Raw genomic sequence first — 14,572 nt, 5'->3', positions numbered from 1 at the left:
GTCACAATGACAAAGAGCACAGAAGGGTGTGTTGTCTGCCTGGTGCTCAGGTCCAGGATGTCGCATCTGGGCTTCAGAGGAACCTGGAGTGGGAGGGTGAGAATCCGGTCGTTGTGGTACATGTGGGTGCCAACGATGTAGGCAAAATGCGAACTGAGGATCTGGGGAGGGAGTATGAAAAGCTGGGAATGGAATTAAAAAGTAGAACTGACAAGGTGGTTATCTCTGGATTACTACCTGAACCGTGTGCAGACAGGCGTAGGGTGGATAGGATTAAAGAGATGAATGGGTGGCTCAGGGATTGGTGTGGGAGGAATGGGTTTGAATTTATGGGGCATTGGCACCAGTATTGGGGCAGGTGGGACCTGTTCAGGTGGGATGGTGTTGGTCTGAAACGTGCTGGGACCAGAGTCCTGGCAAATCGTATAAATAGGACTGTGGATAGGGCTTTAAACTAATTGGGGGGGGGGGTGCGAGGGTAGGTGAAATTACAGGGTCTAAAGTAAAGGAGAGGTTACAGGTACGGGAAGAGGCCGAGGATGTCCCAATAATAAAGGGAGTAGGGGACATGAGTAAGGTTGGTAGTGTTCCTTCAAATAGGGTCTAGGTGAAGGCTGGGATGAAGACACTTTATCTGAATGCACGAAGCATTCGGAACAAAGTGAATGAGCTGGTGGCTCAGATCAGCACAAATGGATATGATCTGGTGGCCATTACAGAGACGTCGTTGCAGGGTGACAGGGACTGGGAGCTGAATATCCAGGGGTGTCAAGTGTTTAGGAAGGATAGGCGGGAGGAAAAAGGGGGGGTGGGGTAGCTCTGCTGATTAAGGATAGTATCAGGGTGGTAGTAAGGGAGATATAGGAGCCAAAGAGCAGAAAGTGGAATTGTTGTGGGTGGAGATTAGGAACAGCAAAGGGAGGAAGACGCTGGTGGGTGTCGTTTATAGGCCCCCAAATAATGATCTGGAGGTGGGACGGGCTGTTAACGCGCAAATAAATGCGGCGTGCAGGAATGGAACGGCGATAATTATGGGGGATTTCAATCTAAATATTGATTGGTCGACCCATGTTGGACGCGGTGGGCTTGAGGAGGAGTTCTTGGAATGCTGCCGGGATAGTTTCCTTGAACACTGTGTGTTGGAGCCGACGAGGGAGCGAGCTATCTTGGATCTGGTGTTATGTAATGAAGCGGGTAGAATTAGGGACCTTGTGGTGAAGGATCCTCTTGGGAAGAGTGATCATTGTATGGTGGAGTTTCTGATGCAGATGGAGGAGGAGAAAGTGGGTTCCTGGACATGTGTCCTTTGTTTGAACAGAGGGGAGTACGGTAGGATGAGAGAGGAATTGGCGAATGTTGATTGGAGGCGCAGATTGGTCGGTAGGTCTGCTGAGGAACAGTGGAGGATCTTTAAGGAGATCTCTCTTGGTGCTCAGCAGAAATTTATTCCGATGGTAAAGAAGGATCGTAGGAGAAGAGATAATTAGCCATGGATAACAAAGGAGGTAATGGAGACTATTAAATTAAAAGCGGATGCGTTTAGAGTGGCTAAGAGTAGTGGGCGAGTAGAGGATTGGGAGAGGTTTAAATATCAACAAAGAATGACAAAGAAGTTGATAAAGAAAGGAAAGATAGACTATGAATCTAGGCTAACGCTAAATATAAAAAAGGATAGTAAGAGTTTTTATAAATATATAAAAAGGAGGAGGCTGGCTAGGGTGAATGTTGGACCCTTAGAGGATGAGAGGGGGGATTTAGTGTGGGGGATGAGGAAATGGCTGAGGCCTTGAATAACTTTTTTGTTTCGGTCTTCACGGAGGAGGACCCGAATAGTTTGCCGGGTGTTAACGATGGAAAGATGGTGGGAGTGGAGGGCCTGAATGAGATGATTGTTACTAGAGAGGCAGTGCTCGACAGACTAGAGGGACTGATGGTGGACAAGTCCCCAGGACCGGATGGAATGCATCCAAGGGTTCTGAAGGAAATGGCAGAGGTGATAGTGGATGCCTTGGTGATTATTTTCCAAATCTCACTGGATTCCGGGGAAGTGCCGGAAGATTGGAAAACGGCTAATGTTACTCCGCTGTTTAAAAAGGGTAGCAGGCAAAAGGCAGGGAATTATAGGCCGGTTAGTGGGAAAAATGCTTGAATCTGTCATCAAAGAGGAAATAGCGAGGCATCTTGAGAAGAATTGTTTAATAGAGCAGACGCAGCACGGATTCGTTAAGGGGAAGTCGTGTCTGACGAATTTATTGGAATTCTATGAGGATGTGTCTAGTACGGTGGATAGAGGAGAACCGGTGGTTGTGGTGTTTCTCGATTTTCAGAAGGCGTTTGATAAGGTGCCGCACAAAAGGTTGTTACAGAAGGTTTGGGGGCATGGAGTTGGGGGTAAGGTGTTAGCGTGGGTAGGGGATTGGCTGTCAAATAGGAGGCAGAGAGTGGGTGTCAATGGGTTCTATTCGGATTGGCGGTTGGTGACTAGTGGAGTGCCCCAGGGATCGGTGCTGGGGCCTCAGCTATTTACCATTTATATAGATGATCTGGAGGAGGGAGCCGAGTGTGTAAGGTGTCGAAATTTGCTGATGACACAAAGATAAGTGGGAAAGCAAATTGTGCGGAGGGTGTAGAAAGCCTGCAGAGGGAACTGGATAGGCTGAGCGAGTGGGCGAGGACCTGACAGATGGAATACAATGTTGGCAAGTGTGAGGTTATCCACTTTGGTAGGAAGGACTACTACTTACAGGGCGAAAAGCTGCAGCATGCGACGGTGCAGAGGGACCTGGGGGTCCTTGTGCATGAGTCACAAAAACCCAGCTGACAGGTGCAGCAGGTGGTCAGGAAGGCGTTTGGGATGCTGGCCTTCATAGCGAGGGGGATTGAATATAAAAGTAGGGAGGTCTTGCTGCAGCTGTACAGGGTACTGGTGAGGCCGCAGCTGGAGTACTGTGTGCAGTTTTGGTCACCGCACTTGCGCAAGGATATTTTGGCCTTGGAGGGAGTGCAGAGGAGGTTTACTAGGCTGATACCGGAGTTGAGGGGGTTGAGCTATGAGGAGAGGCTGAATAAACTAGGCTTGTACTCGTTAGAGTTTAGAAGGATGAGGGGGGATCTCATTGAGACGTATAAGATGATGAAAGGGATGGATAGGGTAGAGGTGGAGAGGTTCTTCCCCCTCAGAAAGGACAGCAGGACCAGGGGGCACAGCCTCAAGATAAGGGGGCGACAGTTTAGATCGGAATTGAGGAGGAACTTCTTCACTCAAAGGGTGGTGAATCTCTGGAATTCTCTGCCCGTTGAAGTGGTGGAGGCTATCTTGCTAAATATATTTAAGTCACAGGTGGATAGGTTTCTGACAGACAAGGGAATTAAGGGTTATGGGGAGAAAGCGGGAAAGTGGAACTGATCTACTTCAGATCAGCCATGATCTTATCGAATGGTGGGGCAGGCTCGAAGGGCTAGATGGCCTACTCCTGCCCCTATTTCTTATGTTCTTAGAACATGCCCCTGTCTACATCAACGAGGACAAAGTAGAAAGGGTCGAGAGCTTCAAGTTTTTTGGTGTACAGATCACCAACAACCTCTCCTGTTGACACGATAGTTAAGAAAGCCCACCAACTTTCTCAGAAGACTAAAGAAATTTGGCATGTAAGCTACCACTCGTACCAACTTTTACAGATGCACCATAGAAAGCTGGTTGTATCACAGCTTGGTATGGCTCCTGCTCTGCCCAAGACCTCAAGGAACTACAAAAGGCCATGAATGTAGCCCAATCCATCACACAAACCAGCCTCCCATCCACTGACTCTGTCTACACTTCCCGCTGCCTTGGCAAAGCAGCCAGAATAATTAAGGATTCCATGCACCCCGGACATTCTTCCTTCGGGAAAAAGTTACAAAAGATACCAACTGACTCAAGAACAGCTTCTTTCCTGCTGCTGTCAGACTTTTGAATGGACTTACCCTTGTATTAAGTTGATCTTTCTCTACGCCCTGACTGTAAAACTACACACTGGACTTTCTTGTTTCTTTCTCTATGAACAGTATGTTTTGTCTGTATCGTGCACAAGAAACAATACTTTTCACTGTGTACTAATACATGTGACAATAATAAATCAATTCAAATTAAATGGAAAAATAATGCAACCCACTTGATTGACACCACATCCACAAACATCCACTCCTTCCACCACTGATGAGCAATGGTAGCTTTGTATACCATCTAAAAGATGTATTGCAGGGACTCACCAATGTTCTTTAGGCAATACCTTCCAAACGCATGACCACTATTTGATTAGTTTGATTCCTAAGTTTGTGGACAACACAAAGGTTGCTGGACTTGTGGATAGCAATGAGGATCATTAGAGGATACAACAGGATATAGGTCAGTTGGATATTTGGGCGGAGAGATGGCAGATGGAGTTTAATTCGGGCAAATGTGAGGTAATGCATTTTGGAAGGTCTAATACAGATAGGAAATATACAGTAAATGGCACAACCCTTCAGAGTATTGGTAGGCAAAAAGATCTGGGTACACAGGTCATTGAAAGTGGCAGTGCAGGTGGAGAAGGTAGTCAAGAAGGCATACGGCATGCTTGCCCTCATCGGCCAGGGTGTTGAGTTTAAAAATCGGCAAATCATGTTGCAGCTTTATAGAATCTTAGTGAGGCTGCACTTGGAATATAGTGTTCAATTCTGGTCGCCACTCTACCAGAAGGATGTGGAGGCTTTGGATGGGGAGAGAAAAGATTTACCAGGATGATGCCTGGTATGGAGGGCATTAGCTATGAGGAGAGGTTGGAGAAACTTAGTTTGTTCTCACTGGAATGATGGAGATTGAGGGGTGACCTAATAGAAGTCTACAAGATTAGGAGAGGCATGGAGTAGATAGTCAGAAGCTTTTTCCCAGGATGGAAGAGTCAATTACTAGGGGGCACAGGTTTAAGGTACGAGGGATGTACGAGGCAGATTTTTTACACAGAGAGTAGCGGGTGCCTGGAAATTGTTGTCGGGGGAGGTAGTGGAAGCGGATACAATAGTGACTTTTAAGGGGCAGTTGGACAAACACATGAATAGGATGGGAATAGAGGGATATGGTCCCCGGAAGGGTAGGGGGTTTTAGTTCAGTTGGGCATTTGATGGGCATAAGATTTTGGTGGGTATAGATAGAGTGAATGCAAGCAGGCTTTTTCCACTGAGGCTAGGGGAGAAAAAAAAAACCAGAGGGCATGGGTTAAGGGTGAAAGGAGAAAAGTTTAAAGGGAATATTAGGGGGGAATTCTTCATGCAGAGAGTGGTGAGAGTGTGGAATGAGCTGCCGGATAAAGTGGTAAATGCGGGGTCACTTTTAACATTTAAGAAAAACTCTGATGGGTTCATGGATGAGAGGGGTGTGGAGGGATATGGTCCAAGTGCAGGTCAGTGGGACTAGGCAGAAAATGGTTTGGCACAGACAAGAAGGGCCAAAAGGCCTGTTCCTGAGCTGTAATTTTCTATGGTTCTACGGCAGCATGGTCAGTGCAGTCTTGGAGGGCCAAAGGGCCTGTTCCTGTGCTATAATTTTCTTTGTTCTTTGTTCTTGTTCACTACTGTGTAGAAGGACAAGAGCAGCAGATACCGCCTGGAGGTTCCACTCCAAGTAACCCACCACCCTGACTTGGAAATATCCCACTGTTCATTCACTGTTGCTGGGTCAAACTCTTGGAACTCTGTAATAGCACTGTGGGTTTACCTACACATTAAGGGAATGCAATGGTTCGAGAGGACATTTGAGCACCATCTTCTCAAGGGCAACAAGGGATGGGCAATAGACTGTGGCCAAGTCAGCCATGCCAAAATCATGTGAATGAATTGAAAAGCAATTATAACAGGGATGCCCATTCGCTCCTTATATTGTAAGAATGAGACAGCGAAAAGTAAAGTACTTATGTATAACTTCAAAAAATTGTTGGATCCACATGATCTGGCTCTCTCCCAGCCCAGGCCACTTGTACATTTGCACCTCAAACTAACTGATATTTTCTCTATCTCCAGGTAAGAAGGAATGTTATTACACAGCAGAAATATGTCGAGCTGGTGGTTGTGGCAGACAGTGCAATGGTAAGTGGCTTCTCTGAGCATGTTGAACATGGGTTATTGAGGCCTAGAAAAGGGCCCACAGTACAGGATAAGGAGCAAGACTGGAAATAGTGACATCAGGGTTAGGAGGACATCTCTTCCTCTTTGGTTGTATACAACGTTCTGGAGCTTGACTGTCCTTGACCCTAGACATATGATTTGGAACTTCGGTCGACATTTCTTCTCTGGAAACTGATAATGTTTCATTCTCTCTTGGTTATAGTAGCAGAGGCACAGTCATCAGACAACTAAGATTCAATTAACTCTTCCTGTAATAGTATTCACAACACTAGGGGCTAAGGAAATCGGCATTTCTGGAGATGATTCTGAGATATAATTTTGAGATGACAATTGGTCATCAATTTAAACCGTGTAGGAAATGGGACCTGTTTTTGCGAAAACTATGGCTGGTACCCATTTCTCACTTGTGGGTAATGAGCATGAGATTGTTGTTGATGCTGCAATATCTCTGAAGTCTGGAAGTCAAACATCATTCTCAACTTTCTTTTTAAGAGTAACATTGTAAGTGAACTTTGGGTTGTCGCATGAATAGTGTTTCTATAAGATACCAAAAAGGTGTTCAAAAAGGTGCAGTGATGACAAACATTGTTCTTTTGAAGCTTTTAATCTTTCAGCGAATCCATTGGTTGATGGATAATAAGGGTGTGAATACCATTTACTTTGAGATAATTGTGAATCTCTCATGAAGTAAATTGTGAACAATCTCTTCTAGTTTACCAAACCTTGTAAAAATTTAATCAAGTTTTTCAATGGCTTGTTCAGATGCAGTGGATCTCATAACTTCTGGCCACTTTGAGTGTGCATCAATTATAATGAAGAACATGCAACCCTCAAACAGCAAAATCTACATGTAATATTAGCCATGGCATTTTAGGCTATTCCCAAGGGAGTAAAGAAGGTAATGATGGTGTATTTCCTGTTTGTGCACAGGATTGACACAGTCCAACTACTTTTTTCAATTTGAGCATTCAGACCCATCCACAAAAATTAATTATGTGCTAATTCCTTCATCTGGACGATACAAAATTGTCCTGCGTGTAGTTGTTCAAGAACTCTTCCATACAGACTAGGAGCAATGAGCACTCAGATTCGCTACAGTAGACACCTACCCTGGACAGTCAACCCAAGCTCGCTTGATGTATGGCCTCAAATCAGGATGTAGGCAGTGTATTCCAGCAATCATTGTGATAGTCGTGAATCTTTAAGAATTGTTACGAAGGGCGGCATGTTGGCACAGTGGTTAGCACTACTGCTCACAGCGCCAGGGACCCGGGTCCAATTCCCATCTTGGGTCACTGTCTGGAGTTTTCACATTCTCCCTGTGTCTGTGTGAGTTTTCTCCGGGTGCTCCAGTTCCTTCCCACAGTCTGAAAGACTTCTACTTTAATTTTGTTTTTGTTAAATCATGTTCTCTGCAGTTGGAAGCAGGCCTTTTGGTTTTATTTTGCTGAGCTATCTGCTGGAAGTCCTTTCATTGAAGCTTCAGCACTTTTTTAAAATTTTTATCCTGGGCCTCAGGTACTTTCTGGGACCTTTTATGACTGCATTGTTAGGGTGAAGATTGTTTGACAGGTCAAAGCCGGGTAGTTCCTCCCCAGAATTCAAGGACCTACTTTCAGATTTGGTTTTAGAATCAGAAGCTGTCCTGGTTGTTTCCCTCTCTCTCGCTGGTATTGGAGATTCTGCTGGCCAACTGGAAGCAGGTTTCCCTGCCTTCCTAGAGTGGAAAATCTGCTGTTGGTAGGAGCTTGCCTAGGGTCTCTCTCTCTCTCTCTTTCTCTCTCTCCCCCTGCTGTTTTTGAAAGCTGTCCTGACTCTAAGCTTGTCTGTGTGTGTGTGTCTGTGTGTGTGTGTCTGTGTGTGTGTGTGTGTGTGTGTGTGTTTGTGAAGAGAAAGGCAGCATCCAATGAAAGGACTAAGCTCCAGCATTGTATGAGCATTCATATTTCCTGTGCTAACCCTGTGTCAAGGGATTTCTATAGGGAGGTTTGTTTGGTTGGAACATTTCATATATTTATCTAAGATTATATAATATCATGGATTTTTTTCCTTTTCCATTAACTGTATTCTTAAATAAACTTTGCTTGGTAAAAGCTCCCAAGTGGGTCAGTGGAATCGTACCTGAAGTGAAACCTATCATGCTTACCCTAGCCAAATTCAAATTGCAAAGCTCATGATCCAGGCAGACTGCATAACACACTTTGGAGTTTCTGGCCTGAATTATAACATTGTTCCTTTCAATACGATATCCATCACCTTCACATTGTGAGATCGTTTCTGATATGTCATTTCTGACGCGTCCCAGACATCCTGAAAGGGGAGGGTGAGGAGCCGGAGGTTGTGGTTCATATAGGTACCGCTGACATAGGCAGGAAAAGGGAAGGGTCATGAAAAGGGATTATAGGGAATTAGGTAGACAGCTGAGAAAGAGGAACGCAAAGGTAGTAATCTCAGGATTGCTGCCTATGCCACGGGAGAATGAGAGCAGGAATGGAATGAGGTGGAGAGTGAATGCGTGGCTGAGGGACTGGAGCAGGGGGGCAGGGATTCCAGTTCCTGGATCATTGGGACCTCTTTAGGGGCAGGTGTGACCTGTTCAGTAAAGACGGGTGGCACTTGAATCCCAGGAGGACCAATATCTTGGCGGGAAGGTTGGCTCGGGCTACTGGGGGTCTTTAAACTAGAAAGGTTGGGGGGAGGGAATAGAGATGAGGAGACTGAGACCGAGGAGGTTAGCTCCCAGGTAGGGAAGGACTGTAGACAGTATGAGAGGGAGGTTAGACGGGTAATGGAGAAGGGAAGTGCCCAGACCGAGGGTCTGAGGTGTGTCAATTTTAACGCCAGGAGTGTAGTGAACAAAGTAGATGAGCTTAGGGTGTGGATTGCTGCTTGGGGATGTGATGTGGTCATCAAGGGACAGGACTGGGTACTTCAGATGCCGGGATTCAGATGCTTCAGGAAGGACAGGGAAGGGGGCAAAAGAGGTGGTGGAGTGGCACTGTTGATCAGGGACAGTGTCATGGCTGCAGAGAAGGTGGATGCCATGGAGGGACTGTCTACGGAGTCTCTGTGGGTGGAAGTTAGGAACAGCAAAGGGTCGATAACTTTGCTCGGTGTTTTCTATAGGCCGCCCAATAGTGACAGGGAAGTTGAGGTGCAGATAGGGAAACAAATCCTCGAGAGATGTAGTAATAACAGAGTTGTCATGATAGGAGACTTTAATTTCCCAAACGTCGACTGGAATATCCCTAGGGTAAGGGGTTTGGATGGGGAGGAGTTTGTTAGGTGTGTTCAGGAGGGTTTCCTGACACAGTACGTGGATAAGCCTACGAGAGGAGAGGCTGTACTTGACCTGGTGCTGGCTAATGAACCAGGACAGGTGTCGGATCTCTCGGTGGGAGAGCATCTCGGGGATGGAGATCATAATTCTATCTCCTTCACGATAGCATTGGAAAGAGATAGGATCAGGCAGGCTAGGAAGGTGTTTGTCTGGAGTAAGGGGAAATATGATGACATCAGGCAGACAATTGGACAAGTAAACTGGAAGGAGGTGTTCTTGGGGAAAAGTACTGAAGGAAGGTAGCGGATTTTCAAGGAATGTTTGACTGGAGCTCTGCACGACAATGTTCCGATGAGACAAGGAGGTTTTGGTAGGTCGCAGGAGCCGTGGTGCACGAAGGTTGTGGTGAACCTGGTCAGGAAGAAAAGAAAGGCGTATAAAAGGTTCAGAGAGCTAGGAGATGTTAAGGATCTAGAGGAGTATAAGGCTTGTAGAAAGGAGCTTAAAAAGGAAATTAGGAGAGCCAGAAGGGGTCATGAGAAGGCCTTGGCGGGTAAAATTAAGGAGAATCCCAAGGCGTTCTACAAATATGTGAAAAGTAAAAGGATGAGAAGTGAAGGGATAGGACCTATAAAAGGTGAAGGGGGAAAAGTCTGTGTGGAACCAGAAGAAATGGCAAAGGTGCTTAATGAGTACTTTGCCTCAGTATTCACGGTGGAAAGTGATCTGGGAGGTTGGGAATCAAGTAGATAAGGTTGTTAAGAAGGCGTACGGTGTCTTGGCGTTTATTGGTAGGGGGATTGAATTTAGGAGTCGCAGCGTCATGTTGCAACTGTACACAACTCTGGTGCGGCCGCACTTGGAGTACTGTGTGCAGTTCTGGTCCCCACATTACAGGAAGGATGTGGAGGCTTTGGAGAGGGTGCAGAGGAGGTTTACCAGGATGTTGCCTGGTATGCAGGGGAGGTCCTATAAGGAGAGACTGAGGGATTTGGGGTTGTTTTCACTGGAAAGAAGGCGGCTGAGAGGGGATCTTATAGAAACATATAAGATGATTAGAGGTTTAGATAGGGTGGATGGTGATAGCCTGTTTCCTCGGATGGAGAAATCTAGCACGAGGGGGCATGGCTTTAAATTAAGGGGGGGTAGTTATAGGACGGATGTCAGGGGCAGGTTCTTTACCCAGAGGGTGGTGAGGGACTGGAATGCCCTGCCTGCTGCAGTTGTAAATGCACCTAGTTTGGGGGCGTTTAAGAGATTGGTGGATAGGTTTATGGACGAAAAGGGATTGGTTTAGATTAGTGGGTCAATGTTTTTTTTTAAAAAATAAGACTGGTCGGCGCAACATTGTGGGCCGAAGGGCCTGTTCCGCGCTGTAATGTTCTATGTTCTATGTTGTACTACAGGTTTGCAGCAGACTGAAAAGATTGAGTACGTGGATGTTAAGAAAGAGGATGTGTTGGAACTTTTGAATTCTATCAAGATAGACAAGTCGCCGGGACCAGATGGGATGTACCCCAGGTTACTGTGGGAGGTGAGGGAAGTGATTGCAGAGCCCCTGGATCTTTGCATCATCGATGGAGACGGGAGAGGTTCTGGAGGATTGGAGGATTGCGGATGTGGTTCCTATTTTGAAGAAAGGGAATTGGGATAGCCTGGGAAATTACCGACCGGTGAGTCTGACCTCAGTGGTTGGTAAGCTGATGGAGAGGATTCTGAGGGACAAGATTTATGAGCATTTAGAGAAGTTGATCAGTAATAGTCAGCATGGCTTTGTCAAGGGCAGGTCGTGCCTTACGAGCCCAGTTGAGTTCTTTGAAAATGTGACTGAACACGTTGACGGAGGAAGTGCCGTGGACGTGGTTTACATGGACTTCAGCAAGGTGTTTGATAAGGTCCCCCATGTAAGACTTCTTGAGAAGGTGAGAGGGCATGGGATCCAAGGGGCTTTGGCCTTGTGGATCCAGAACTGGCTTGCCTGCAGAAGGCAGAGAGTGGTTGTGGATGGGACTTTTTCTGCATGGAGGTCAGTCACCAGTGGAGTGCCCCAGGGATCTGTTCTAGGACCCTTGCTGTTTGTCATTTTCATAAATGAACTGGATGAGGAAGTGGAGGGATGGGCTAGTAAGTTTGCCGATGATACGAAGGTTGGTGGTGTTGTGGATAGTCTAGAGGGATGTCAGAAGTTGCAGCATGACATAGATGGGATGCAAGACTGGGCAAAGAAGTGGTAGATGGACTTCAACACTGATAAATGTGTTGTGGTTCATTTTGGCAGGACCAACGGGACGCAGGAGTACAATATCAAGGGTAGGAGTCTTAGCTGGGTTGAAGAGCAGAAGGATCTTGGGGTCCGGGTCCACAGGACTCTTAAATCGGCCTCGCAGGTGAAGGATGTGGTCAAGAAGGCGTATGGTGTACTGGCCTTCATTAATCGAGGGATTGAGTTTAGGAGTCGGGAGGTAATGCTGCAACTTTGTAAGACCCATGTCAGTCCCCACTTGGAGTACTGTGCACAGTTCTGGTCGCCTCACTACAGGAAGGATGTGGAAGCTATTGAGAGGGTGCAGAGGAGATTTACAAGGATGTTGCCTGGATTGGGAGGCATGCCTTATGAAGATAGGTTGAGGGAGCTCGGTCTCTTCTCCCTGGAGAGATGAAGGTTGAGAGGCAACCTGATAGAGGTTAATAAAATGTTGAGAGGAATAGATAGGGTGGATTCTCAGAGGCTATTTCCCAGGACTGAAATGGTCGCTACGAGAGGACGCAGGTTTAAGGTGCTGGGAAGCAAGTACAGAGGAAATAAGAACATAAGAACATAAGAAATAGGAGCAGGAGTAGGCCATCTAGCCCTTTGAGCCTGCCCCGACATTCAATAAGATCATGGCTGATCTGTCGTGGCTCAGTTCCACATTCCTGCCCTCTCCCCATAACTCTTAATCCCCTTGCCTATCAAAAACCCATCAACCCGTGTCTTAAAAATATTTAGCGAGGTAGCCTCCACCACTTCAACGGGCAGAGAATTCCAGAGATTCACCACCCTTTGAGTGAAGAAGTTCCTCCTCAACTCTGTTCTAAACCGCCCCCCCTTTATCTTGAGGCTGTGCCCCCTAGTCCTACTGTCCTTTCTGAGCGGGAAGAGTCTCTCCACCTCTATCCTATCCATCCCATTCATCATCTTATACGTCTCAATGAGATCTCCCCTCATTCTTCTAAACTCTAACGAGTACAAGCCTAGTTTATTCAGCCTCTCCTCATAGCTCAACCCCCTCAACTCCGGCATCAGCCTAGTAAACCTCCTCTGCACTCCCTCCAAGGCCAAAATATCCTTGCGTAAGTACGGTGACCAAAACTGCACACAGTACTCCAGCTGCGGCCTCACCAATGCCCTATACAGCCGCAGCAAGACCTCCCTACTTTTATATTCAATCCCCCTCGCTATGAAGGCCAGCATCCTATCCGCCTTCCTGACCACCTGCTGCACCTGTCAGCTGGGTTTTTGCGACTCATGCACAAGGACCCTGAGGTCCCTCTGCACCGTCGCCTGCTGCAGTTTTTCTCCACATAAGTAATAATCCTTCCTACCATTATTCCTACCAAAGTGGACCACCTCGCACTTGCCAACATTAAATTCCATTTGCCAGTTCCTGGCCCATTCGCCCAGCCTATCTAGATCCTTCTGCAGACTCTCCACACCCTCCGCACAATTTGCCGTTCCCCCAATCTTGGTGTCATCAGCAAATTTCGACACCATACACTCGGTTCCCTCCTCCAGATCATGTTAGGGGTAAGTTTTTCACTCAGAGGGTGGTGAGTGAGTGGAATCGGCTGCCATCGGTGGTGGTAGAGGCGAACTCGCTGGAGTCTTTTAAAAGACTTCTGGATGAGTACATGGGATTTAATGGGATTGGGAGTTACAGATAGTTATATGGCTTGGTAGGTTTAGATGCAACTTGTGAGCCAAAGGGCCTGTTTGTGCTGCAGTGTTCTCTGTTCTATGTCTCTGAACTTGAGAAGCTGTCACAGGCAAATGATCTATGAGTGAAAAATAAAAAATATTAGCAAAACTCGTTGTTGGCATCTACGCGATAGTAAAGATAAGAATGACAATGTATCAGCATTTGCATTAATACTCTGACAATACGCTATATCATAAGAGTGTGCTGATAAGATCAGTGACTATCTTTGCAATTGATTAGCAGTAAACGAAGGTATGCCTTTATGTGGCCCAAAAATCGTGGTTAGGGGTTCATGATCAGTCAATAATGTGAAATGATGACCATATAAATAATGATGATACGTTTGTTCATCACAAATTATACTCAGTGCTTTATTTTCAAGCTGAGCATTGTTAGATTCAGCATTAGTGAGAGTCTGCAAAACAAAAGCTATTGGTTGCTCTTCTCCCGAAGACTTAATATATGCAACGACCGCCCCAACTCCACAAGGTGAAACATCACAAGCAAGCAGTAATGTGAGTTTCCGATTAAAATTAACCAATACTTCAGATTGCTGCAAAGCATCTTTGACATCCTTGTGCTTGCTCATATTCTGTTGTCAAGTTCTGTGACTGTTTCACACAAAATAAATGAACCAATGGCTTCAATAATATCACTAAATTAGGAACAAGTTTGCAATAATAATTTACTAATCCCAGAAAATACCTGTTGTGTCACCATTTTCGGACATGAAGCTTCTAAATTTTTAGAACGTTTCCATATTTTTAGGTGCTTTGCTCAGCAAAGCATTATGGTCAATAACCTGACCCAAATACTGGACTGACATCACGCAGACCATGTTCTTGAATATAATCCAATGATACTTCTAAATTATTCAAGGGTTTCTGTTCACAGGACCCTGTATAAGGAGAATATCATCGAACATTTTTCACCAGAGAGACTTAAAACCTGATCCATCGATCTTTGGAATTGAGCTGGTGCAGGTGGTATTCCAAAAGACAATTTTTATAACAAAAAAGACCTTTATGACTAATAATGGTAAGCAATGTTTGGCATTCATAAGAACATAAGAACATAAGAAATAGGAGCAGGAGTAGGCCATCTAGCCCTTCGAGCCTGCCCCGCCATTCAATAAGATCATGGTTGATCTGTTGTGGCTCAGTTCCACTTTCCCGCCCTCTCCCCATAACCCTTA

The 14,572-nt window shown here is 45.9% G+C and overlaps 1 protein-coding gene across 1 annotated transcript in view; it reads left to right on the top strand.

The window, feature by feature from the left end:
* LOC145348429 (disintegrin and metalloproteinase domain-containing protein 19-like) overlaps positions 1-14,572 on the top strand; it is a 102,242-nt gene that overhangs the window by 59,335 nt on the left and 28,335 nt on the right. Inside the window, exon 5 of the mRNA XM_080196645.1 lies at positions 6,034-6,099. Coding sequence (XP_080052771.1) covers positions 6,034-6,099 — 66 coding nt within the window. The remainder of the gene's footprint in view (positions 1-6,033; positions 6,100-14,572) is intronic.

This window comes from Carcharhinus amblyrhynchos, chromosome 1 (genome assembly GCF_965287045.1).
Source record: "Carcharhinus amblyrhynchos chromosome 1, sCarAmb.v2.hapA, whole genome shotgun sequence".
Lineage (NCBI taxonomy): Eukaryota > Metazoa > Chordata > Chondrichthyes > Carcharhiniformes > Carcharhinidae > Carcharhinus > Carcharhinus amblyrhynchos.
This window is presented reverse-complemented; position numbering and strand designations above follow the sequence as displayed.